Source organism: Perognathus longimembris, chromosome 6 (genome assembly GCF_023159225.1).
Source record: "Perognathus longimembris pacificus isolate PPM17 chromosome 6, ASM2315922v1, whole genome shotgun sequence".
Lineage (NCBI taxonomy): Eukaryota > Metazoa > Chordata > Mammalia > Rodentia > Heteromyidae > Perognathus > Perognathus longimembris.
In genome coordinates this window covers 2,870,384-2,897,257 of record NC_063166.1, presented here as the reverse complement: position 1 = coordinate 2,897,257, position 26,874 = coordinate 2,870,384, and the positions used below count along the sequence as shown (strand labels likewise).

The 26,874-nt window shown below is 55.4% G+C and overlaps 1 protein-coding gene across 1 annotated transcript in view; it reads right to left on the bottom strand.

The window, feature by feature from the left end:
- The window catches only part of Pkhd1 (PKHD1 ciliary IPT domain containing fibrocystin/polyductin), a 268,602-nt gene that overhangs the window by 219,379 nt on the left and 22,349 nt on the right, over positions 1-26,874 (bottom strand). Inside the window, exons 16-32 of the mRNA XM_048347537.1 lie at positions 26,072-26,161; positions 25,842-25,932; positions 24,367-24,509; positions 22,789-22,916; positions 20,825-21,000; positions 19,944-20,082; positions 18,845-18,972; positions 17,816-17,982; positions 16,891-17,013; positions 15,574-15,679; positions 14,872-15,147; positions 14,347-14,477; positions 12,119-12,254; positions 9,879-10,065; positions 9,225-9,292; positions 6,623-6,766; positions 611-830 (exon numbers count right to left, since the gene is read on the bottom strand). Of these exons, the coding sequence (XP_048203494.1) occupies positions 611-830; positions 6,623-6,766; positions 9,225-9,292; positions 9,879-10,065; positions 12,119-12,254; positions 14,347-14,477; positions 14,872-15,147; positions 15,574-15,679; positions 16,891-17,013; positions 17,816-17,982; positions 18,845-18,972; positions 19,944-20,082; positions 20,825-21,000; positions 22,789-22,916; positions 24,367-24,509; positions 25,842-25,932; positions 26,072-26,161 (2,453 nt within the window). The remainder of the gene's footprint in view (positions 1-610; positions 831-6,622; positions 6,767-9,224; positions 9,293-9,878; positions 10,066-12,118; positions 12,255-14,346; positions 14,478-14,871; positions 15,148-15,573; positions 15,680-16,890; positions 17,014-17,815; positions 17,983-18,844; positions 18,973-19,943; positions 20,083-20,824; positions 21,001-22,788; positions 22,917-24,366; positions 24,510-25,841; positions 25,933-26,071; positions 26,162-26,874) is intronic.

Sequence of the window (26,874 nt, the reverse complement as noted above, 5' to 3'; positions counted from 1 at the left end):
CATGGTCACCCTTTTTAGAAATTGGTTTAGGAAATGGGTTTAACCTGAACAGTCGTGGTATTTATTTGTTACAACCTTTCTCTCCTGAAGTCCAAAAAGAGCCTTAAGAACTTATGGTTTCTAAACCCTAGAACCACAGTAATTCCACTGGGCAAACCCCCTTCTCTTCTTTTGAATAAACATTATGCAATCTGCCGGATTTCTCTATGACTTTCCTCCCCCCCCAAAAAAAAAAAAACTTGTGAATCTGTTTAGAAAGAAAAGAAAAAGGGAAAAGAGAGGGGAAAGAGAAAACCTTCTGTTTTTCATAATGTCTAATCTCTCTTCCCAGTGGCATTCGCCAGATGTTGCTTTGGATCGGAAGATAAATATTAAAATCTAAGCAAGAACAAAGTGAGCTGTTTACAGGGCAGATTGTTCAGATGTTTTCTTGAACACTTGAAAAAGACAGGAGATGCTTTGATATGCAGGCTGGCTGGAGCCCATGACAGAATGGCCCCTACTGGAGACTTGTAGGGCCCAGGGCTCTGTCCACCCGGCTTGAGCTCTCTGATGGCCCTGTGGGTGCACTGACCACATCCTGGTAAGAAAGGTGAAAGGGCAGAGCTACCTGACAAAGAGGCCAGAGAACGACAGAGAGGCCAGCTCCGTCCAGCGAGCCGGGACAACGAGGCCCTGCAGACTCTCGTCACACACGTAGAAGTAAGGCCAGGCCTTGGGCAGCGTCTCTGTCCCCACGGTGACAGTCAGGTCGCACCGCACATATGTGTGCCCGGCCCCTCCACAGGCATCCACCCCGTGCTGCAGGTCACACAAGGGAGCCAAGGACACTACGAGAAAATCAGCGGCAGGTTAGGCAAATCCGCGGAAACACCGAAGGTCTCACATCACTTCACACACGGAGGCCAAGCGTCCTCCCTTGACCAATATGGAAATAAAGTTACCCCCTTACTCACATTATGAGTCTCATACAGAGAGATATAAGTAATGTTTTTGTGAGCTGTAAATCCTCGTCAGAAATAAACACGCATGTGGATACAGAAAGAGAGAGACTGAAAATTGTTAGGATACTTTAGAACCTTCGAGCAAGAGCCCTAGTTTTTATTTCTCTTCCTCTTCATTCCCAGAAATTTGGATTTTTTTTTTTTTTTGCCAATCCTGAGGCTTGAACTCGGGGCCTGAGCACTGTCCCTGGCTTCTTTTTTGCTCAAGGCTAGCACTCTACCACTTGAGCCGCAGCACCACTTCCAGCATGTGTGTGTGTGTGTGTGTGTGTGTGTGTGTGTGTGTGTGTGTGTGTTGCTGAGGAATCAAGCCCAGGACTTCATGCATGTTCTAGGTGAGCACTCCACCATTAAGCCACATTCCCAGCCCCCGGAAATTTGGAATTTTAAAAACATTTTTACCAAACAGTTGTATTCCTAAACAACATACTATTGAGATAAGTGTCCAAACTCCATAAAACACAATAGAAAACATTCAGGAACCTACTCTGTTCATTCAATGTCCTATTTGCAAGATTTAATTCTTGCATGTAACTCCAGTGAACATATTCTGTTGCTCAATGTTGCACTGAATAAAAGTACTACAAGGTATTTATCCATTCGTTTACCAATGGACTTCAGGGTATTTGCAAATGGTTGCTACTACAAATGTGCAAAATTATAGATGAATGCCTATAGAAGAAGCAGCATGTAGGTGCAAGAGGGTGCCATATCATTGTTTTCCAGTGTTACCTGAGGAAGATGAAGAGGCTGATGTTCTGTCCAGTATGTGGCACAGAGACACTCTTAGAAAGTTTTGATCCTCAGGCATGCTCCTGCATTCCCACCAGCCTATTTATGAGATCCCATTACCCAACACAATTTTTAGTAGCTGAAATTGTCAGACTCTTAATGATCACATTATTATTACCTGTGGCCTTAAAAATTGCATTCACCGGGCACTGGTGGCTCACATCTGTAATCCTAGCTACTCAGGAGGCTGAGATCTTAGGATTGCGGTTCAAAGCCAGCCCAGCAGAAAAGTCCCCATGAGACTCTTATCTCCAATTAACCACTCAAAAATTGGAAGTGGCACTGTGGCTCAAAGTGGTAGAGCACTAGCCTTGAGCACAAAGAGGCTCAAGGACAGCGCCCAGGCCCTGAGTTCAAGTCCCAAGTCCCACAACTGAAAAAAATTTGCATTCTTAACATTACCTCTTAGGTTGAGTCATTTTTTGTGTGTTTATAGAAAAATCAAGTTTCTTCTATCAAATTCATATTCCTGTCATTGCCCCATTTTTCTATGGAGCTGTGTTTTTCCCTTTCAATTTGTATTTATGTGTGCGTTTCTGTTTGTATTTCGATTCTGGATATTAATCTTTTTGAGGTTACTCCTGTACTGTCTTCTCCAAGTTTGCAGCTACACTTACGCTCCTTATGGGAGCTCTTATTAGCAGACGTTCTCAATTATATAATTATGACAATTCATATCTGATAAAGAAATTCAAAGCAACTGCATAAAGCTTTTTGACCCTAAAGTCATTTCTGCCTGGGTCAAGGATACAGAACAGAGCAGAGTAACAGCAATCTGTAGTTGGAAGATAAGTCTCTACATGAGATGATTTGGGAGCAACACTGCCTTTAAAAACAACTCTAAGACAGAGGCAAAGAGAAAAATCTCTCTGTCAGCTGCCCCTGGACATGGGAATATTGGGTATGTGGACCTGAATCCAGGAGGGCTCAACTTGCCACCGAGCCAGCAGCCAGGACTAAAGGAGCTAAGTAAGCCTGAGAGGATTTGTAGTTGTGTGAGTATACCCCACCATTATCGCAGCTCTTACATTCCAAAGCACCTAGAAAGTTCTCCGTGAATGTGTTTTGAGTGAATAATAGCAATAAAAATGACTGACAGTGGGACTCTCACATGGGCAAGAGAACACAAGAATTCATAAGCCCCAAGGCGAGTAAAAACAGGGGCTCAACACCTATAAAATAATGAATTCATTTGAGGTGATTAAGTGGATGCAAATTGACAAGGTGGATTATAGAAAGCACCCAAGGCTGGGGATCAAAATCCATGAGTTTTACTCAAAGTTCTGCCACTAAATAGCTCCGTGACCTTAATCGCTTTAGCTTTTTATGCCTCATGGAAAAGTTAGTTTCCATGAAAAAGTTATTCGGTATAATTCAAGGTATAAATGCAAGAAGCCCTGAGATCAAAGATCTTGCTCATTTTAAACAAATGCAAAATATTAGTTTCATCTAACAGGATGTTTTAGCATCCGTGATATGAAAAGTAAAACTCTGCTTTGGTTAAAAGTGTAATTTAGGAAAGCGGGTAAAGATAGAGGACCCCACAAAGTAGCCAAAGAACTTTTGTGTCTGCCTCTTTTAACTCCCCTGTGCACCTCTTATTATCAGGATGCCGGCAGAGAAGCAAGTGAAGCAGTGAGGAAGGAGAGAGAGGGAGACACTGAGACTCCGCCCAGCCTGGAAGGAGAAACATCGCCCCGGCCTGCAAAGTCAAACTGCAGAACCAAATTCAAAGCAGGGGTCGGGATTCAAAGTGACCTTGGCAAATTAGAGACACTAACAGAAATAAACAAAAGACCAAATGAAAAAGAGCAAGGCAGAAAACGACAGAAGAAAAATATACACATGAAGGAACTCCAGCTGTGAACAGCCATGTCGAACACACACACACACACACACACACACACACACACACACACACACACACGATAACACAAAGACTACAAACCAGCAGAACAGCAGTATATAAATATGTGTATATATTTGATTGGATACTGGTGGATCATGCCTGTAATCCTAGCTACTCAGGAAGCTGAGATCTAAAGGATTATGATTCAAAGCCAACCCAGGAAGAAAAGTATAAGAGACTCTGTCTTTAAAATAACCAGCAAAAAAAAAGCTGGTCTAGAGGCACGGTTCCAGTGGTAGAGCACCAGGGAAATAAGCACGCTACCGGAGTGCAAGTCCTTGAGTTCCAGTCCTGGGTATTTGCATCAAGAAGTCAATAAATAAACAAATGCAAATATGGGTCCCGATTTTCTGCAAGCGTTTTATGGCGCTACCCAATGCAGCTAGAATCCGCTTACCCAGAGGAGCCACCTGACAAAGGCTGAGGAGCCTTAATCGGGAAGAACAGGTTTCTCCAGGAATATCAGCTTCTCCAGGCGTTGGCCGCAGGGGAAATCGTCCTCAGAGGCAGATTCTCCTCTGGGCACGCTAAGTAATACGCATCGAAATGAACTCCAGGGAGCGGAAACAAGAGGGGTTTTCCCTTTGCTGTTGATTTTGTTTTCTGTCTCCTTTTGTCCTGTTTGTTCATTTATTTATCTGGGGGGGTAACTGGGAGGCACAGAAGTGGGGGACAAAGGATGAACAGTGCAACAGCGGGGCTCACTAGACGCCATGTTGGAAATGAACTACTGAACTCGTGGGTAGGGACGGGAGGGAAAGACTAGGAGAGAGCAAGGGAAGGGGTCACAATGTCCAAAAAGAAATGCACCCCTTACCTGGCTTATATAACTGTAACCCCTCTGAACATCGTCTTTATAATAACAATGAAAATATTTACATAAACAGGTTCTTGGCAGAATTAGGTGTGTGTGTGTGTGATTTTATCTGGGGGAATTATTAGAACATTTCCTCATAGTTATCCCTTTGACCGTTTTATTTTTATTGTAAACTAACTTCCTTAGGAGAGGGAGAACAAGCTATATACTCAAATTTTTTTTTAATCCAATTTCATCGGGGCCACAGAATTCCCAAACCTCATCCAGCATCTTATATGATTAAGCTCTGGATTTTGGCCTCATGGACTCATCCCCATTTTTCAGACAATGGATGGAAGAGATGTCAGAAAACTTTGTTAAGAAAGAGGAAATGGACTGATTTCTCCGAATGTGTGTCTTGCACATCGGTGAATGGCTGGTGACACCTAGTGGCAATATTAAGACTTACAACCCCTACTCTTAAATGCTCTTAAATACCAATCAAGAGTTTAAAGATGCTCTTTTTTTTTAAGTTAATCACACCTTTATAATATAGAATAACCATGTTATTTTCCACTGTGTGTTACCAAATTTCCAACTTCCGTGTTTTCCTGGGCTTGAAACCTCGTGGATTTTTATTTTGTACTTCTAGTTGAAAAACATTTTACAATCATGCCAAAGAACTTCAAAGTTTATTATTAGCTTAAAGAACACATGTGAGGAAAACCTACTCCTCAAAACTGAAGCCGTGTGAACGGTCAGAACACGAAAGCATGGTGTGCGAGTATGCACATTACCGCTCTATTTTACTTCCTTCCACCTCGTGCAGCTTATACACAACAGCAGCAAACTCAGTCTCTGGGACTTTACACAGGGCTGTGTCTCCTTACTGTCTCCCTCCCTCCTCCTCCCCCCTCTCCTCCTCTTCCTCCATAATGGGGACCGTGGAGGGGGAAACACCAGGGCAACTGCACTATCTATCACACAATTATCATCCAAGCCCAGATGAAGCGGTGCCATGAGAGACTCTTCACCCCACATCCAAACTGCAGCCAAAGCACATGATAGTGTAACTCCACACACGGCACGGAGTGCCTAGGTGTGTCACTGGTTCTCAAATGAACAGGCCCAGCACCGAGGACTGTACAATCAAGATAATAACCTGGCTTCATCTGAGCTCTCTCAAATACACCGAGGCCCAGAAGTAAGATGAGTAATTTTCTCCCTGCGTGTTTCAGCCCGCAGCTCAACGGGTGGTCGTGCTGTGTTACCAAGCGCAAGGCTCTACTCTGCAACCTCTCTCCCATAACGACAGAGACTCTCACGCCCCAAGTTACAGGGCGATGGGGGACCTTAGCTTCTTTTAAACCCAAGCAGCCGTCGGTGCTCTGGGAGCCACCTAGACGCTGCAGTTGGCTCTTTTGCCTTCAGTAAGAATTCGGAAACTGAGACTGCACGGCCAGTAGTGCAGAATCGCCGGCCTGTGCAAGGCCCCGAGCCCCACCTCAGGGTCACGGGAGCAACACACAGAGATGTCCAGCTTGAGCACCTCCGCCCTCGGACCAGCAGCAGGCCCGAGAGCTTCTTCCCTCCCCCCTGAGGAATGGATGCGCAGACTCCACACTTGCTTCTTGCCTCGTCATGTCACCGCAGGTCAGCGCACAGGTGACCGTTTCTAACATGCGTCCACTCGTTACTAAGGTAGAAAGTATGATGAGCCGGGCACCGGTGGCTCGCGCCTGCGATCCGACCCACTCGGGAGGCTGAGGTCTGAGGACGGTGGCTGGAAGCCAGTCTGGGCAGGAAAGTCCATGAGACTCTCATCTCCACTCCAAAACCAGACGCGGTGCGGTGGCTCAGTTGGTAGAGTGCTAGCTCTGAGCACAGACCTGATCAGGGACAGCGCCCTGGGTTCAAGTTCCACAACCAACCCAAAAGAAAATAGTATTATGGACCATTTTTGTAGGTAGCACCAGCACCTCGCTACCATTTTTTGATGGCGAACAGAGGAAATATGTTCCCAGGAACTCACAGTAGAGCAGTCACGACAAAACCAGAACAGGCCCAAGAATGGCAAGTTGGTTCCGCGCCTTAGAGACTCCGGCGTGGTTTGGTACTCACCAGCCAGGGGCAGAACCGCGCAGGTGAAGGCAGACGCGGTGGCATTCGGCAAGACCCGGCAAGGAGCACCGCACACGGTGGCTGAGGTGTTCCCCGGAGAAAGCCCTGCTCCGAACACGTGCACCAGCCCTCCGCGCAGGGAGCCTGGAGGGGCGACGGGACCCGTCCGTGACCCCAGAGGGAAGACGGGACCCGCCCGTCCGCGATCCCAGAAGCAACTGTCTCTCTCCTCGACTCAAAACGCTCATCTTGGCTTTCCTGTAGCGCGGCCCGAGGTCTCGATTCTCGAATTCTTCTCTCCTTAGGCTCCGGCCCCCGCCATTCTGCTGGATTCCCACCACTTACAATGGCCTGCGCGTGTGTGTTGGCGGTGGTCCTGGGGCTCGAACTCTAGGCTTGGGCACTGTCCCCGAGCTTTTGTGCTCAAGGCTAGCGCCCACTTGAACCACAGCTCCACCTCCGGCTTTTGTTTTTTGTGGGGTTGTGGGGGGTTTTTTTTGCTAATTAATTGGAAGTAAAAGTCTCACAGGCTTCCCTGCCCAGGCTGGCTTCAAACCACGCTCCGCAGACCTCAGCCCCCTGAGTAGCTGGGATCACAGGCGTGAGCCCTTCTCACCTGGCTAGGGGGCTTTAGATAAAATAACCACTTCATTCAGAAAAGCAATAGCTACTTGCAGTTGGAACTTTTCGTATAAAAGCACATGAAATGGAAGCAAATTACCCTGCATACCTGTGCCACTCCATTGGGCTGGCTGTCATGGGGCTCCCTCCCAGATTTTTCAGAGCATATATATATATATATACATATATATATACACATATATATGCACATATACATATATATACAATATTATATAATTATGTATATATATATATATGGATACAAAGGGATCATCCCCAAAAGCGTCTTTGTTTTCAGGGATATTTTTTCCCTCATCCACATGGATCTAGCTCCTTGCAATGGCTCCTCGGTCACTCAATGCATAATTATGTCTCAATGCAGTAATTTTTTTTCTATTGGATGATCCTTGCGTCCTTTCCCCCTCCTGGACTTGGGGTCCCCTCGCTTCCTGGGGACCCTGCGGTGACACTGAGTGCGGCCAGCCCTTGGGGTTGGCTCGGGGAGGAGCTCACCGAAGTTGCGGGTCACAGCGGCCACGGTCGCGGGGGTCACAGTCACGGAAGCCACGGTCGCGGGGGTCACGATCTCGGGGGTCACGATCTCGGGGGTCACGGTCGCAGGGGTCACAGTCGCGGGGGTCACGGCCATGGGGATCACGATCACGGGGGTCACAGTCACGGGGGTCACGGTCGCGGCGGCCATGGTTGCGGGGGTTACAGTCACAGCGGCCACAGTCGTGGGGGTCACGGCCACGGGGGTCACGGTTGCGGGGGTCATGGGCACGGGGGTCACAGTTGTGGGGGTCATGGGCGCAGGGGTCACGGTCACAGCGGCCACAGCCGCGGGGGTCACGGCTGTGGGGGTCACGGTCGCGGCGGCCACGGTTACAGGGGTTACGGTCACAGCAGCCACAGTTGCGGGGGTCACGGCTGCAGGGGTCACGGTCGCGGGGGTCATGGGTGTGGGGGTCACGGTCACAGCGGCCACAGTCACGGGGGTCACGGCTGCAGGGGTCACGGTCGCGGGGGTCACGGTCACGGTCACGGGGGTCACGACCATGGTCGCGGGGGTCACGGTCACAGTCACGGCGGTCCAGCCCAGCTCGCCCCGGGGGGGCCCCAGGAGGACCCGGGCGCCCCGGGCCAGGCCACTCCCCTCCACGGAGACCCACAGGCCGCGCCTCGCGACCTCGCCCCACGCGGCCTCCTCCATGACGGTCAGGTCCCGGTCCACGCGTGACGAGGGGCCCCGGCCTTCCACAGGCCCAGCGGGGTCCCGGCCGAAGTCCAGGCCCGGGGTGCCGAGCGCGGCTCCGCCTGGCGGGGGACGGGGAGACCGGAGTGATGACACCGCAAGCCGCCCCCGGAGCTAGCAAATCCCTCCTGCCTTACGCTGTTATCATCCTCGGGTAGCGGTACAAAGGGCTTAGAAAGGCCATTTTTAAGCACAATGCATCTCCATGATGTCGCCCCTCTTGCTGTCCTCCCCCCCCCCCCGCCCGCCTGGCCACCTCCACGAGGCCCAGGGCGCCCCCCGGGGCGGGCGTCTGGGTGGCCGCTCCACCGTGCTTCCCAGCACAGCGCTTCCCTTCGGAAAGGAAACCCAGGCCCAGCTCCTGTCCATAAAATGTATGCCGTGTCCCAAGCTCACGTGGGCGTCACCGCGTGGGGAGAACTTGGCAGTCCACTCCCACCCCCCCGACCCCCCCCACCCCCGGGGACTAAGAAGGCCTCCCCAACGAAGTAACTCATCCAAGGGAAGATATATCCGGATGTCTAGTGGAACAATTTGCCGGATAAATCAGGACACGGGAGGGAGGGGGGAGGGAGAAAGCTGGAAGGGGTGACGTGGATCGCGATGCATTGTATCCATACACTGCCTTGTTTATGGCGGGAACTCCTTTGTACAATGACTGACAGATCGTTTTTTTAAAATGTAAAGCTTTGCTGGATACATAAGATCCGTGATGTCAGAACTCACCCAGAAGGGACCCACAGCAAGGACTCATGGGAAAAGCTCCTGCGATGTACTGGATATGAAGATGAACCCTACAAAAGACGGGGGGCGGCGGGTCAGGAGACGGTGGGGAGAGCTAGAGAAGAAGAGAATAATGATAAAGACCCAACGTTTGCATTCAGGGAGCGGGGAGAAAGGGCAGAGGGACGGGGTGCCGGTGTGGATAATGGGGCCTGAAGAGGTGCTGAGTGGGGTTTGTTGCGGGCCAAGCGCTCATGGAATCGGGGGTCCCTCCCTCCCAGGTCGGCCCCTTGACAGAACGTAAAGGAAGCCGCAGAGAAAGACTAGACAGGGGGCCTGCAGGACGAGAGAGAGCGGCATGGAAGAGGCTCGCCAAGTCTCACCAAAGACCCTGCAGCACAGATTTCCCTTCCTCCTGTACAGAGGCCCCTCCCCTCCCCGCTCCAACCAAGTTCTAGAAAGTTCTCCCTTCCCCACCAAGCAAGCAAAACTGTCCACCCCGCCCCTGCATTAGGCCGGGGAGCAAAGTGCCTGGGTTCCTCAGCGCCAGGCTACTCGTGTCCGCGTCTCCTGACTGCCGACGCTAAAAGCCTCCGCTGGGAACCCGAGCCCCAGACCGCCGGTCAGACCCAGAACGGACACCGGCCTCCGCCTCACCCCTGGGGGCCAGCGCCGATCCCGCCGATGGAGACTGCGAGGCCGCCGAGGCCGGGGGGCAGCACCCCCTCCGGGCCCCGCGCCGTCCGCGCGCGCAGCCGGGCCACGCTGTCCCCGGTGCGGACTTCCACCTCCAGATCTGTGTGATCCTCCAGCAGGGCCACGCCCAGGACGAGCCACTCACCGCCTGTGTGCACAGCAGCCCCCGCCATGCCCGGCAGGGGCAACGCCACTGAGGTCTTTTCACATTGAATACACGGCCAGCTCGTGCGCAATTCCCTAATTCATAACGGCAAGGCCGGGGGCGGGGAAGGTGGCTTGGCGGTACAGCGCTCGCCTAGCATGCATGAAGCCCTGGGTTCCATTCCTCATAAATGGAAAAAGCCGGAGTGGCGCTGTGGCTCACGTGGCAGAGTGCTAGCCTTGAGCACAAGAAGCCAGGGACGGTGCTCAGGCCCTGAGTTCAAACCCCAAGACTGGCAAAAAACAAAAAGAACTTAAGACTTATTTAATTGTTCACAAAATTAGCACCACACTCTGCGGGTATTTTTGCCAGTAACCGTGGCTTGACTCAGTTTGCCTGTTCACAGCCGGTGCTCTACCACTTGAGTCACACATCCAAACCAACCTTTTTGCTAGTTATTTGCAAATGAGGTCCCGTGGACTTCCGTGCCAGGTCTGGCTTCAACCTCAACCCTCCCAACTTTAGCCTCCTGACTAAACTTTAGCCTCCATGTCAGGCTTAAGCACAGGTGCCTGACTCAATCTGTGGCCTCCAGAATACGTTCTTTATTTTCCCCCACAGGAATATTACAGTGCAAGAGCAAATTCTGAACAGGATGCATTTCGTTGTGTTTGACAATCACATGAACTTCTTGAGCTCTTGGTCAATTGTCAAGCTAACCCTTCCATGCCTTTGAGGCACTGAGGAAACGTGGTTTTTCTTTTCATTATAGATAGGAAATTGTGTTAAAAAGCCCAAATCACTGAAATCTGAATAGAACATGGAATTCCACCTCCCTCTTCTTACTTTATTGGGAAGAATCCATACCACCAGGGAATTTTACACATTCTGGCTGCCTGAGGCAGTAAATTCTTCTGTGCTACCTAAGCTGAAGTATATTGAGAAGGTACAGGATACGTCCTCTTATTTATGCACTCTGGAGTTATGGAAAATGAAAACAGTACCAGGAAAAAAAAATTCAAGCTTTCTTCCTTGTGAAGATGAAAATAGTACCAGAAATTTTGGAGTTCAAGCTTTGTTCCTTGTGCAAATATAATGGTCCGTTTTATATTAAACCCTCAGTTATGGCTGCCCTAAACTCTTTTATCTGGCATTTGTTTAACCAGAAAGGAGAGATGGCTGCTACTTTTCCCCAATCTACATTGAGACAACAAGAAATAGTAATAACTGCATCCTCTCATCTGAGTCACCAGAAAATGGTTAAATTATTTCACATGGTTGGTGCTAATAATTCCTGCTTATTCCGAGCACCAGATTTTAATTGTATTAAATAATTGCCACAATTGAACACACTGACAAAAATCGTACTTCACTGTAAGAAGCTAATTGTTTGGGATCCACACGCAAACTTCCTGGGGTTCAGATCTCAGCTTTATTACCAAAGATGGCATCTTAGATAAGCTACTATTCTTTCTTTTACTTAATGTCCTTGCTATAAACTGAGACTATCCATCTCATAAATTAGTGGAAAGCAGTCAGGAAAATCTATTTTTATTTACTATTAACATCAGCGCATGGTATGTGCTCAGCAAATATTGATTGTTATGTTTGAGTTCCCACATTATCTTTATGATGGGTATAATCCCAGCTTCAGAGAGGAAACATTGGAAATAAAACTAATGACAGCTAACATGAAAAAAGGAAGCTCCCTATTTTCCAGTAGGGACAAAAAGAATCCCTCAAAAATGTAACAAGATTTATATTCCATTGATTGAGGTCTTTTTATTCATGGTTCCAGAGCTTGAACTCAGGGCCAGGGTGTTGTCCTTGAGCTTTTCTGCCACTTGAACCACAGCTCTGCTTCCAGCTCTGTGTGGCTAATTGGAATAAGGGTCTCATCGAGTCTCCTTCCCTGGCAGGCTTCAAACCGTGATCCTCAGATCTCAGCCTCCTGAGTAGGTAGGATCACAGGCGTGAGCCGCCGGTGCCCGCTTGACCGCTGTCCTCCTAGGACGGATGCACTGAGAACAAGTACTGACAGCAGCATGTGTCTTACCTGCTGTGGTGCTTTGGTTTCTGCTCAGGGACTCAACCGCCGGGTTCAAAGAAGGGACGTAAGTGAACGCCCTGGCAAGAACGGCCGAGTGAGCAGCTCTGACCACCGTCACGTTTACAGTGTATCCATCTTCCCCCTGGAAAGCCCATGTTCAAGATCCAGTCTCAGTGTGATTTCCATGTAGGATTTAGTTTATACAGTTAATTTCAACCAAGTTGATACAGAGGTGTATGCTACTTTTAAGTCTCTCTCTCTCTCTCTCTCTCTCTCTCTCTCTCTCTCTCTCTCTCTGCGTAATTATGGAAAATGTAGCGTTGAAAAGAAAGCAAAGGATCTGCTCCAACAGGTAAGTAAGAATTATTTGAAATTCACACATAAATTGTTTAGGAAAATACAAAAACAATTTTGAGAATGTCTATGCCTAACTAAACTATGCATCAAGCAAGAAAGAACTTTCAGACATGCAGGTGTCCAGAAAGCTTCCTTGGTATGGTGGTTCCCAAAGCCGTGATCTTACACATAAACAATAATCGGGAAAGAGAAGATATGAACTCCAGGAAACAGCAAACCTACTTGTAAGAGCTACCTCAAGGGAAGTAGGGCGATGAAATCTCTAGAACAAATCTAGAAAACAACCAGCGCAAATAAAAACTAGGAAAGCAAAGCTTCAAGGGAAAAGAGTCACAGACACAACGAGAAAGAAAGATCAAGGGGGGGGGCGGAATAAAGGAAATCTGGTAGAGGAAACAAATAATTATAAAGGAAAAGGTAATGCCCTATATCTAGCAACAGCGTTTAAACACTTTTAAACACAATTGTAGCATAAATATGTTCTGAAGATTTAACCAGAAAAGTTACTGCAATTATATTCGAGAGAATTAAAAGTGATGGTGTCAAAAGGGGATTCTAGAAAGAGGGGGTGCGGGGGTATAAAGAGGCTGGTTGTTTTAACTATTTACTTTTTAACCTTTGTATGCACTACTTGGATCAAAATTAAAAGTTTGCTTTTCTAATGCTTATTCCCTCTAGTAAAACGAATCCAGCACAAAGTTTACCCATTAAGAGGGTAAGCATAGGAAGCCACAATGCCCACAGTTGGCCAGTGTGCCAAAACTCATTTACTTACACCTTGATCGGGGAGAATAAAATGGAAATGAACTCCAAACAACAGGGCACTGTGTATCAAAAGCTTTACAACACGGCTTCACTTACCCTGAGAAAATAAATGTGCTGGAAAACATTCAGATGACCAAAACTTGGTTGTTTATAACAGGAAAAATTTAGACATTATCTAAATGCCCAATAATGGAGAATAGTTAAACAAATTACAATTCGGCCACCTAGTCAAACTGCCTGTAGTTTACACGTGAAGGCTAACTTTTCATAATATTTAAAGAACTGGATGTGATTTTTAAAAAATCACAGGACTAGGGATCAAAGGATATTCTGAACCCTATCTTCCAGGAGATCTTTATTTGTCCAGTAGATGGGCCATCTCCGGGGTTCACGGGGGTGCTAGAAATGTTGGCGACAAGACTGTCAACTGTGCACAGCAAGTCCAACGGCAGCCATGCCTGTGGCCAGCGCAACGGCAGAGAATGGCGTCCCCTGCGCCCCCAGGGGTCAGCAAACTGCACCAAGGGACTGAAGGGAGAGCCGGGGACTTGTCTTTATGGGACAAGAGAAGCAGTAGGGGACCACCTGGCAGAGACCTCCTAAGAACTGGGAGAACAATGAAAGGGGTGGCACTGATCAAGACACAACTGTACTCTTCCGTTAGCATGTGGACTCGAAACCCATCTGTATCTTACAAGAAGGGAGGGAGGGAGGGAGGGAGGGAGGGAGGGAGGGAGGGAGGGAGGGAGGGAGGGAGGGACTTGTTCTAGAAGTTTCTTAATCTCACCATTCCCGTCTATCCCAAACTTCCATTTGTCATTTGCTAAAGAAAGAAGAGACAGTTCAGGAAGAACTAAGTCTTGCAACTTTTATTTTATTCCGTGTCACCAGCGCCTGAGATGACCGTTCTAAAGGAAGTCACTGGAGTTTGTGACGAGATGGGTTCAGTTTTCCCTTACAGCGAAATGGACAATGGGAATGACAGAAGCGCACTGTCCTGATGAGGGGGAACTCGTGCCATTTAAGTTCGTCCTGAGAAGTGACTTGCTGAACACCTTGCGTTAAGAACGGCTGCATCCAGACAGAGAGAGACTCCCGGGGAACCCTCTTACCCCGGGTGGAACTTGGCACAGGATCCTCTGGGAATCGCCGGCTGTGGTGCTGACGGTGCAGGGCTGAGATCCACGTAACACCAGGCGAACCCCTTCCACGCTGGGCCCCCGAACCGCGGCCCAGAGTCCTCCTGCACCCAGAACAGCCTGTTCAGATGACCGTCACGGTCAGACAGGCCCACAAGACTCCACTATCCACAGGTCAAGTTCAAATGCGAAACTCTGCTCAAACCACAGGCCACGCTCACACTGCAGAAAAAGACCACACGCACGCATACATCCGCATGGATCGAACTATATTCAGCGGCTCAGCGGCTGGCCTAATGGTGTCTGCGGCAGCCGCCGCCTAGCCCGGCTCTCTGGGTGAGAAGTGAGTTGAATTAAGGGCAGGGGCCCGGTGCTCACTAGCGGAACCGTTGAGGAAACCGTTCGCTAAGAACCGTCCTGTAGACGGACCGCATCACCCTCGGGACCGGATCTCCCCTTATCGGTAAGATGCGTGGTGAGGGAACCCCACCGGATTACCCATCTCCGCGGCTCTGCTGGTCCCCACGGCCTCCAGCCTGGGCCCCACGGACAGCACGAGGCCCTCGCCGCCGGCGCCCACGGCCAGGCCCGCCGGCCTCACCCGCACGGAGACCCGGTGCGCTCCCGCCGGGAGCAGGCCCGTCCGGCAGACCACGTGGGTTTGGTTCGAGGCGACAACTTGGCAATCTGTTCTGTTCACGGTGACCCGTAAGGCCCGGGCGGCAGCCGGGAAACCACTCCCAACCACGTACACCAGGAGGCTGGTGTCACCCTCTGAGACAACAGAGAGCAGGAGGTGAAAAGCCACAGCATCTCCCGGCGACCGCCCTGTGCTCCAGACGCCTCCCGATGCAGTTCCCCTTGGCTTCCCTCTTCTTCAAGCATGAGGGGGCTGATGATGTAAAGATCGCCACCCTCCTTTGACCCCCCCCCCTTAGTTTAGAATTCTTGACTGTGCTCCCCCTCCCTCCCCCCCCCCCCTCTGAACCTGGCACTGGCTTTTAAGTCCTCAAGGTGTCCTCCGCTTGAATAGCAGGATCCCTTGAGACGGACTGAACATAAACTCCCAGTCCACCCACCCACTTCCACTCGAAGACGAATGCCCTGTGCCCCGGGCATCGCCCGCGAGGCCCGCCCAATCACGTCACCAAGCCGAAGGTCCACACCCATCTCCAAGCCGAGCAGCCGCCGGAGCCATACCCAGGGAGTAGCCCGCGGAGCGGACCCTGGGCGTCGCCGCCGGAAGGTACTGGAAGGAGCAGGAACCTGCGCAGCGAGCGGGCACATCGTTCACCTCCACCACCACCTGGAGAAGCAAACACGGAAAACAATGCTGAGCAGAACCCATCGGTAGCACTAGACACAACTGTACTATACGTCAAACCTTTGTTTTTTTAAATACGGTCTTTGAGTCCCAGGCTGGCCTCGAACTCCTGGGCTCTAGTGATCCGGCCACGGCCTCTCAAAGCGTGACAGCAGCATGCTAACGCCTCCATCCATTCCCTCTGTGTACGGCTCACACACTCAAACGTCACACACGCTGCCCGGCGCTGCCTTCTTCCCCGGGAGTGCCCTTCTTGGGAAACACCCTTTCTTTCCAGCAAAGGCCCACGAAGGAAGAACCGGTAGCACGGTGCAAGTGGGAAAGCACCGGCAAAGCAGTCGCTTTTCCTCTAACCGAGACAGAGCACATTTGGGCAGGGGCTATTTTATCCAATACCAGTAGGCTCCTAAGAAAAGATGCTAGCTGGCTCGAGTGGAATGACAGCATGCCTGGCTTGCACAACGCCCGCCCTGGCTTCAAGTCCCACTCGTGAAAAGGAAAGTCAAAGACCTCCATGTCTTCCCCTCTCATGGGAACGGTGCTACCTCGAGCACCCGTTGAAATGTGCAAACGTGCGCGTGAGGGAGGAAGACACGGGCACGGCGAGCAAGGTGATCGACGACGCTTCCGTTCACCGAGGGACAAACATGCAAGGATGTAAGAACCGACAGCCAGGCCCCGGCTGTGGGCCGGGCCGTTCCGCTCAGCCTCGTGTTTTACTCCTGTGTCGAATGGAACGCAGATGACCTATCACAAGATGACCTATCACAAGATGACCTATCACAAGATGACCGATCACAAGATGACCAATCACAAGATGACCTATCACAAGATGACCTATCACAAGATGACCAATCACAAGATGACCGATCACAAGATGACCAATCACAAGATGACCTATCAATCACAAGCACCTGGGCGGATGGGAAAGACAGAAGGACGTTTCTGAAGATGGGAGGAGTCTGTGGAGAGCAGCGGCGTAGATCACGGACGGCTCTCCAGGGCCCCGTGTGAGCACATGAGGGTCGTATTTGTGCAAAGGTGGCTGCCTAGCCCTATCTTCACAGTGCTTCCTTCGCGTGCTTTCTGGGGGGAGGTAGAAAGAACGAGACTCTAAGCCACCCTGGGAGCTAAGCCGGGGCACGGAGGCGGGCGCGGCTGAGTTACTCTGACACGGTCCGGGCAACTCTCACCTGAGTTTTCTGGTTCGCAGTAGCCAGCATGTCTCCAAAGATGGGTCCAAGGAAAATCCCACCGTCGTACACCACGCGAATGTCCACGGCGGGATTCGCTCCCGTGAGATTGTGGTGGGAAACCTGAGAGCGTTACACCGCCAGTCAGTGCCGCCAGGAAGTGGAAGTCAGGCCCGGATCAAAACAACGTATCTCTCTTTCTCACAATGACCTCAGGAACCAGGGGGCTAGAAAGGGCATTTGAAGTGACAGGAACCGACATCCCAAGTCCACTCGAAAGTCAGCTAAGGGACACCCCGGGGTTCACTTTGCAAGCGGAATCTTCTCCCCCAAAGAGGCCTGACTAATCAACCTGAGTCTCAAGATGCTTGGTTTCTAGATGCTTCTCGACCTCGCAGGCTTACGGTCTACAATCTTTAAACTGTAAGAACGAGGTGCTCCGAGATAAGGTCAAAGCCCCCCACCCGCCTTCCCTCTCCACCCCGGGACTTTGAATCCCACCTGACCCAGCGGCCTAGGCTCCGCTTTATAATAACCGAATGCTAGGTGGTCCTCGCATTATTTTTTAAACCCCTAAATGCGCGCGAGCGTCTGGCTGTGTCGTTATCCCAAGACGGCAAATCCTTCTCTCCGGTCCCTTCTGCCTCGCCATCTGCCCCCGCCGCCCCCCGAGGCCATCACATCCGCTTCAATTATCCAGCCACGGACGCGGGGGGCCCTGCGGGGTGGACGCCAGCCTGGGACAGAAGATCCCCAGCTGGAACTGCCCCGCGGGGGGCGGGGGGGCAGGAGATGCTGGACAGGTGTTGGAATCTTCCAGAAGGCGCGATCCCGGAGCTCGTTTACTCAAAGATTCCAACCACGTCCGCCGTCCCCGCGGGGGACCCCATGGGCGCGAGGCGGCAGGCCGGCCGGCCAGGCGTACCCCGACGAGCTCCGGCAGGTCCCCGCTCCGGGCGGGCCAGGACAGGCTCCACGCGCGCTCGTAGCAGGAGCCGCGCTCCTCCACCGCGAGGCCGGCCGCGGCGCCCCCCTCGGCGTGGGCCCCCAGGAGCCGGCGGAGCTCGGGGGCGGGCGTGTGCGCGGGGATGCCTGCGGGGGAGGGGGGAGGAGGGGACACTGGGGACCGAGACGGACACCGTGCGCCCCCACGGGCCCCCACCCCCGGGCGGCCACACCCCCCCTTCGTGGGGGGGCGGGGGGGGGTCACACCACAGCTGCCCCCCCGGGCGAGGTCGGCCCAGGACTGCGGTTTCCCCATCAGAAGCCACCTGCCCCCTCCCCGTTTCCCAGAGAGCAACGCCGAGGCTCTGCGTTCGAATCCTCCTTCGTTCTCTACCGGAAATTTCCATGTGGCTAACTGCTTCCCGCAGGCCCGGCCTGGGGGTTCACCAGGGCACCCCTGGCGTCTCACAGATGGGGGAAATGAACCCCAATGGTCCTCCAAAGCCATTCCCGCATCTCCCCGAGGCCCCGCCGCGGTCACGGGAGCTCAGCGCGGGGCGTGGACACCCGGCTCCGGGTTGAACCCCAGCTTCAGGGTCACGGGCGTTGCGGGGCCCCGGGGGAGGCTGCTGTCCTTCACCCGCGGAAATGCCCCCCGAGAGGCCTGGGGTGGCGGGCGAGGCCCGGTGCGGCCCCGCACGGGGGGGGAGGGGGGACCGGCTCGTGCCCCCCGTCAGATCTCACAGCTCAGCGGCCTTCGCCGTCCCTGCACACCCCGGAAAGATGTCTGGGGCACCCGAACCCCCCCCACCCCATCCCCCCCCTCCCTGCCCCTGGACAGACGCTGCCGGCCAGATGGAAAGAGCGAGCTCCAAAACAACAAGCTGATGGCTGAGCACGGGGAGGGGAGGGGGGAGGGAGGGGGAGGGGGAGAGGGTGCAGCACCCCGCGGGCTCGCTGAGGACCCCCCAGCCCCGGGGGGGGGAGGTGCGGCCCCCACGCCCCTTACCCCGAATCACCGTGTGCGGGAGCCGGAGGCTGAAGTGGCCGCCCAGGGGCGGGCTCGGCCCCTGCAGCCTCTGCGCCGTCGCCCGCGGGAGTCCAGAACCTTCTTCTGCCGCTTGGGTGGACACGGAGCTGCCGGGTGAAACACAAGCGCTCACCGCGGCGGGCCGGGCTGGGCGAGGCCCGGGTCTCCCCCGCCAAGGGCCACGGCCCGGAGCCCACGGCCACGCAGGCTCCAGCCCAGCCCGGCGCCTCGCCAGGCCCGGCCACCCGGCGAGCTGCGTGCTCGCGGCCCGCCCGCCCCGTCCCGCGGGCCGAGGGGGGCCCGGGGCGCCCCTCTCCCTCTCACCACGCAGACAGCGGTGCGCCAGCACCGTGCACTTTGCTTTCCCACCGTTTAGAGTCTGGAAGCCTCAGTACTAATTACGGAAGGCGCCTGCCATCCTGGCTGCGCGGGAGGCTGAGGCCCGAGGATGGAGGTTCAAAGCCGCCCCGGGAAGGACGGAAAACCAGAAGAGGCGCCGCGGCTCCGGCTTTGAGCAAGAAGAGCTCGGGGACGGTTCCACGGCGGCACAGCTCCGCTCCCCTGCTCCCCGGGAGCTCATTTCAGAGGCGAGGTGTGCGGGGGGGGGGGGGCTTGCACACTCACACAGCAGTGTGGACACGTATACGGGGGCACACACACACACACACGTCGGGGCCTCTGGGCTCAACCGGCCCCGCGCGCGGGGCTCTGCTGCCCTCTGGTGGTCCGTGTCAGGAAGGCCCAGTTCCTGTTCCTAGCGTCTCCTTTCCCTTCGGAGCCGTTCAAGATGGGCGCAGGCGAAATGAAGCGAGGTGAGCGCCCGGAACCCCCGCCCCCCGTGCGGATGAGACACTGCACCGCATCAACCCCGCTACTGGAAAGGAATTCGGTGCGGCCTCGGCATCTTCGGGGGACTCGTTAAAAAATAACGCAACTTCTCCCAAGCTTGAACGAGAGGCTCGGGCTCGCAGGTGTTCCCCAGTCCTCCCAGTGGGCGTGTCCAGGTGAAATCGTCCGTCCCGACGGAGCCCCGCCTCCGAGAGCCCCAGGGGAGGCGCGGCGGGGCCACAGCGCTTACCTGGCGGTGAGGAGGGGCACGCGCACGCCGCACCCCGCCGGCCAGACGGAGACGTTGAAGACGGGAGGCGATCCCACCACGGAGACCGAGTCCACCAGAGGCCCACGGGGCTGGGCGCTTCCCAAGTCAGCTCGAGAAACTAGACACCCACGACCCAATGAGCGCCCCGTCGTGACCAGCTGTGTCGTCTCGGGGACAAATGGCCTCGGGCAGGCTCCGTGACAGGCAAGCTCAGCAGACCCAGGGGGACACTTTGTCTGAAGGACAAGGTGGGCAAATGGTGCCCAGGGGGACCACGGCGCCCGAGAACAATCGAAGGGAAGTCTGTGGGGCGTGGGGTAAGGCCCGACCTCTAGGTAATGAGTGGGAGGTCGTGGGTGGAGAGGAAGGGCAGAGGTGTTCTCTCTCCTGCTGCCTGCCTCCAAGATGGCAAGCCGGGCCTCTGACTCACAGTCCAGAGGAAGTACTGCATTCCTTCTAGCGCTTTCTATGACACCTCCTTCAAGGAGAGGCGAATCCTATCCCACATACGGCTAGTAATCATGGCAATGGGTGCTATTTGTCACGTGCTTACGTGGAATGGATGTTTTCTATCAAGCTGGCTGGTCGTTACGTATATTACAACAGTGCAAGGAGGCAGGGTTCTTAGCACAGCGCTTCACAGCGGAGGGAAGTGGTCCTCCGCCAGAAAGCGTGAGGCCGGGCCCGGGGCCTGAGCTCCAGAAGGGAGAACAGGGCGTGCGATCGGTGGGAAAAGAGGTTCAGGACCAATGACACCAACGCCACCCCCCCCCCGCTTCTAGAAGGGGGAAGGCCAGGTGGGGCGGCCCCTCCCTCCTTGCTACGGGGAGCAGCAGCCTGGGGGGCGGAAGGGCGGCCACCTGTGAGGCTGGCGTCTGCGATGACGACTTCGTCCACGCACAGCGCGCGGGGCTCCGGGGCTCCGGGGAGGAGGTGGAGTCGCCACACCAGCAGGGGCACGCGCGCTGCCAGGGGCCGCGGGGCCCTGGAACTGCGCACACACGCGTCCCGCAGGTCAGTGCACGCGAACTGCCATCTGCAGGGGGCGGGGGGGGAGCCGCCTGAGCCCCGAGGAGCCTCCTCGGGACGCCCCGGCAGAGGCCCCGGGGCGCGGCGCCCACATCCGGCCCTGGGCAGCCGGTGCCGACCCCACCCGAGATGAGGCCGCTTCCGCTGTGGCCGTCCTCACGGGGAGACCGCACCCAGGCCGGCCATCGGGCCGCCACGCCCAGCGCCGCCGCACTGCACGCTGCGACCCACACACTGCAACCCAAGCCGCACTGCACGCTGCAAACCACGCCGCACTGCCCGCTGCGACCCACACACTGCAAACCACGCCGCACTGCCCGCTGCGACCCACGCCGCACTGCCCGCGGTGACCCACGCCGCACTGCACGCTGTGACCCACACACTGCAACCCAAGCCGCACTGCATGCTGCAAACCACGCCGCACTGCCCGCTGTGACTCACACCGCACTGCACGCTGCGACCCACACACTGCAACCCAACCTGCACTGCATGCTGCAAACCACGCCGCACTGCCCGCTGTGACTCACACCGCACTGCACGCTGCGACCCACACCGCACTGCATGCTGCAATGACACCACACTGCATGCTGCAACCCACACCAGACTGCACGCTGCAACCCACACCGCACTGCACACTGCAGCCCATGCCGCACTGCCCGCTGCGACCCACACCGCACTGCATGCTGCAATGACACCACACTGCACGCTGCAACCCACACCAGACTGCACGCTGCAACTCATACCGCACTGTGTGCTGCAAACAACGCCACACTGCAATGCAAGCTGCAACCACACTGCACTGCACGCAGCAATCCACACCTCACTGCACACTGAGTCCCACACTGCATGGCACGCAGCAACCCACACTGCACTTCACACTGCATCCCACACCACACTGCATGCGGTGACCCACACTGCATCACACGCTGTGACCCATAACGCGCTGCATGTTGCAACCAACACTGCACTGCATGTGGCAACCCACATTGCACTGCACACTGCAACCCACACCACAATACACTCTGCAATCCACACCACACTGCACACTGCAATCCACACCACAAAGCACACTGCAAACCATATGCACTACACGCTGCAACCACACCATGCTGCATGCTGCAATACACACTGCACTGCATACTGCAATCCATGCAGCACTGCATGCTGCAACCCACAATGCACTGCAGCTGCAACTCACAATGCATTACACACTGCAACCCACACCGCATCACACACTGCAACCCACACCACACTGCACACTGCAACCCACACTGCACTTCATGCTGCAACCCATAATGCACTGCATGCTGCAACTCACACTGCATTGCACACTGCAACCCACACCACACTACATGCTGCAACCCACACTGCATTGAACAGTGCAACCCACACCGCACTGCACACCGCAAGCCACACCACACTGCACGCTGCAACCCACAGCGGATTTCATAAGCACGTCATGCATTTGGCTCTAAGTGACTCATTCTGGCTTAGAACCCTTCTGAGCTCTTTAATAAATGTGGAAGAGCACTGAATGGAGAGTCCTGTGCCTTCAGCAGGTGGCAGTCACTGGCCAGAGGCAGTGTGGTGACTGGCACACCCCCCGAGCCCGCGCTCCTCCTTGGCTAGGTCACGAGCATCCTCTGAGCTCCTTCCCTAATGCAGCCTCCGACTCTCGGCAGGCCTGGACACGGGAGGGAGCACGGAGACGGAGCACCCTCCACGGGCCGCGGTTCCCCCCAAAGCCGCGTCTCCAGGTGGGAGGAACCCCGCACACACCCCCTCGCTCCGCTACCTCTCGGGCCCCGCGGCCCCGGGGCTCCATGCACAGGTCACGTTCTCGGGGGCATCTCGGGGGCCAGCGGCGAAGGTCACCACCACCCGCAGGACGGCGTCCGCCAGGCCCTTGAGAGCCACACACAGCTGCAAACGGCAAGCGAGCCCAGGGCTCCGTTCTGTGGGTGCCAGAAGAGCCCCCCCAAACGGCCACGAGTTCACGTGTCTACACCCCACCCTGAGCCACGAAACGGCCACGTGCTCACGTGTCTACACCCCACCCTGAGCCACAAAAGAACCCAGACCCGCCTCCCGGAATTTCCTGTCTAGCAGGAGACACCAACAGCTGCAAGTGCTCTTTCCCATGGGGGGGCAGTGGGGACCATGGGGGGGCGGGGGGACAGTCCATGCTTTCTCTGGGGGCCAAGATGCTGACAGTCATCTGCCATGTTTGGGTTGGGTTTTGGTTGGGGGGTTTTGCCTGGCACCGTGCCTGGCAATGTGGGTTTTCGAGCATCTCAGTTAGAAACCCCACCTTGGGGTGCACACCCTCGAGCGCCCCCCTTCTCCTCAACTCCAACTGCCCCACACCCTTGCTTTCTGACTCCATCGCGGCAGCAGGCTTCCCAGTAGGCTGTTTCAAGGCCCCCCACCTCCCCCCGGGGTTGAGCAGCAGTTCCCGCTCCACTCCAGCGGGGAGACCTGAAGTCGGGGTGAGGCTGAAGATGGGCGGGGCCTCCACCCCCACCCACCCGGGCCCTCTCCACGTGGCTCCCCTTCGTGGCCACCGTCTCCCCGCGACTGAGGCCTGATCACCCCCATCTGGGAGCGGGAGGACGGAGGCACACACTGACACACACACTGACTCACACGCACACTGACACACACGCACACTGACACACACGCACACTGACTCACGTGCACACTGACTCACAGGCACACTGACTCACACGCACACTGACACACACAGACACACACACACTGACACACACACTGACTCACACGCACACTGACTCACACGCACACTGACTCACACACACACTGACTCACACGCACACTGACACACAGACACACACACACTGACACACACACTGACACACACACTGACTCACATGCACACTGACTCACACGCACAACTGACTCACACGCACACTGACTCTCACACACACACACTGACACGCACACTGACTCACACGCACACTGACTCACACACACACTGACTCAAACGCACACTGACACACACACTGACACACACACTGACTCACATGCACACTGACTCACACGCACACTGACTCACACGCACACTGACTCACACGCACACTGACTCACACGCACACGGCCCCGCCGCACAATCCAGCCTCTTTCTGGTACCTCGAGACCAACGAGAACACGAGGGGCAACGAGCGCTTCCGTCCCCCCAGCGAACGCTACCACCAAGACATCCCCAGGGGCGGCATGCACATCGGGGCTGGGTGTGCCCGTCCCTACCTGAACCCCCAGACCTAGAACCTGGACCCTCAGCCCCCCGCGCTCCGGACAGATGGCCCCAGCCGTCCGCCCGGCGCGGCTCCCTGGCGGGGAGGCCCCCGTGACTCACGTGGGGGAACCGATCCAGCCGGTAGCCCCTTGGCATCGCCGGAGGGGTGACCACCAGGCGCCGGGGCTGGCAGAGGCTGAACCTGCCACAGAAGGGCTCCGTGCCGCGCGTGAGGACCCCATCCGAGCTGGAACCTTCTAGGCCTGGATGTCGTTCCGAGAAAACAGGAAGGCGGGCACGGATGTTAGATGGGAAGAGCTTCACGGGATGTGTGCAGGAAGTGCACCGCGGGGCCCTGGTGTGGGGAAGACCGTGGGAGAGGACTGTGCACCCAGCACCCTGGCGGGAGGGCTCCGGCTGCGGGGAGTCGCTCTGTCTACTCAGTACCCTCTCCTCCAAGTACCACACCGTGAGGACCTGCGGAGAAGCCAGAGGGGGGCCGTCCCTGTGCTCTCTCAACGGGGCGTGAGCTCGCCTCACTCACTGGGTGGGCAAATGCAGGCCGGTCCTGGGCGCTCACGTGTGCAAAGGGGGCCGGGAGACGCGAGGATGGGCCGAGTGGGGGGAGCGGGGGTCGTGACGGAGGGTGGCAGCCATCCAGATGCGTTCCATCCGCAAACGGACATGCGGGCGGAAACCTCTGCTACTTCAAGAACAACGGAAGCATCCTCACTCCGGAAACAGCCCTCGCCTCGGGAGGATTCCGTTCCGTGTCTGCGCCGGGAGGGGCCTTAGGTTCTGGACCTCACGTCCTCCCTTGCCTTTTATCCCCCTCTAGGCTGACACTCTATCACCCGAGCCACAGGTACAACCCCAGGTTTCTGTTTTGTTGCTGGTTAACTGGAGCTAAGCATCTCACATGCTTCTCCGCCTGGGCTGGCTTTGAACTAGGATCCTCAGATCTCAGTCTCCTGAGTAGCTAGGACTGCAAGCTAGGGTCCCGTTACTTTCTTACATTACCTACTAATTCTTTTGCAGGACTCAACAAGATTTCAGAGTAATTGCTGGCAGCGGGCGGGGGGGAGGCTTTGTTCTTGGTTTTTGGTTTTTGCCAGTGCTGGGTCTTGAACCCGGGCCCTGGGTGCTGTCCCTGAGCCTCTTTGTGTTCAAGGCTAGCGCTCTACACGTGAGCCACAGCGCCACTTCCGGCTCTGTCTGGGTAGTTGATTGGAGACAATCGTCTCACAGATCTTCCTGCCCGGGCTGGCTCCGACCCCCCATCCTCAGATCTCAGCCTCCCGGGTAGCTGGGATTTCAGGCGCGAGCCACCGGCGCCCGGCTGAGCGGCTGCTGTTCCTCCTGAGGTGGGAATGGGGTGGGCAGGCTTCCCCCAGGGGGCTCGGCTCCCCTGCGACCCCCGACCCCACCGCAGGCCTCCCCGCGGAGCTCACAGACACGCCCGTGGGGCTCCGTGACCGCACCCGCTTCTCCGATGTCCACCGGACCCCGTTAACACCCTGGAGGATCGCTCCGATGCTACAGAAGAAGCAAGGGGACAGGAAAGCAGGGCGAACGCATCAAGCCGGAGACCGCACCCTGTTCAAAGCCAAGCCTGAGCAGCACGCCGGCTGAAGCTGGCTCCAGCCGGCACTCCACCGCGAGCAGCGCCTCGATGCCGGCTTGGATCTATTCAAAAGGGAGGGAAGGGCCAAGGGTTACATCCCAGGCAGAGGGAAGGCCGCCCCGGCCCCCCGCCCCGGCCCCCCGCCCGGGCCCCCCGCCCCGGCCCCCCGCCCCGGCCCCGGGGACTGGCACGGGGCGTCACCTGGTGAGCCGTGGCGTCCGCCGGCAGCGGCGGGCTGTGGGCCTCGGCCCAGGCGAGGACGAAGCTTCCCAGGCCCGACACGTTCAGCATCTACACATCAAGCGGGCCAGGATCGAGCGCCTGCCCACCGAGCCCGCCCCGTGCTAGCCCAGAACCCGCCTCCCGGGCTGTCTTCTGGAAGGTTCTGAGGCTTCCAGCACATTCTCTAGGGTTGGGCAGTTCGCACTTCCCCTCTGAACCACGTGGCAGAGTAGAAGCATCTGTTTCTTTCTCTGTGGTTGGTGGTGGTGGTGGTGGGGCTTGAACTCAGGGCCTGGGTGCTGTCCCTGAGCTCTTCAGCTCAAGGCTGGCGCTCGACCACGGGAGCCACAGCGCCACTTCCGGTTTCCTGGTGGCTCATTGGAGTCTCACGGACTTTCCTGCCCAGGCTGGCTTTGAACCGCGATCCTCAGATCTCAGCCTCCTGAGGAGCTGGGATGACAGGCGCGAGCCACCAGCGCCCAGCTAGCTTTTCACTTCTTAAATCACTTGCTTTCTATTCTTTTTCTGTGATTATTTATGTCCTGTCCATGTTGCTGTCAGACTGGAAGTTTGAGAAGGCCTCATTGTACATCAAAAGTGAACCAAGGGCTGGGGATATGGCCTAGTGGCAAGAGTGCCTGCCTCGAATATACAAGGCCCTAGGTTCGATTCCCCAGCACCACATATACAGAAAACGGCCAGAAGCGGCGCTGTGGCTCAAGTGGCGGAGTGCTAGCCTTGAGCGGGAAGAAGCCAGGGACAGTGCTCAGGCCCTGAGTCCA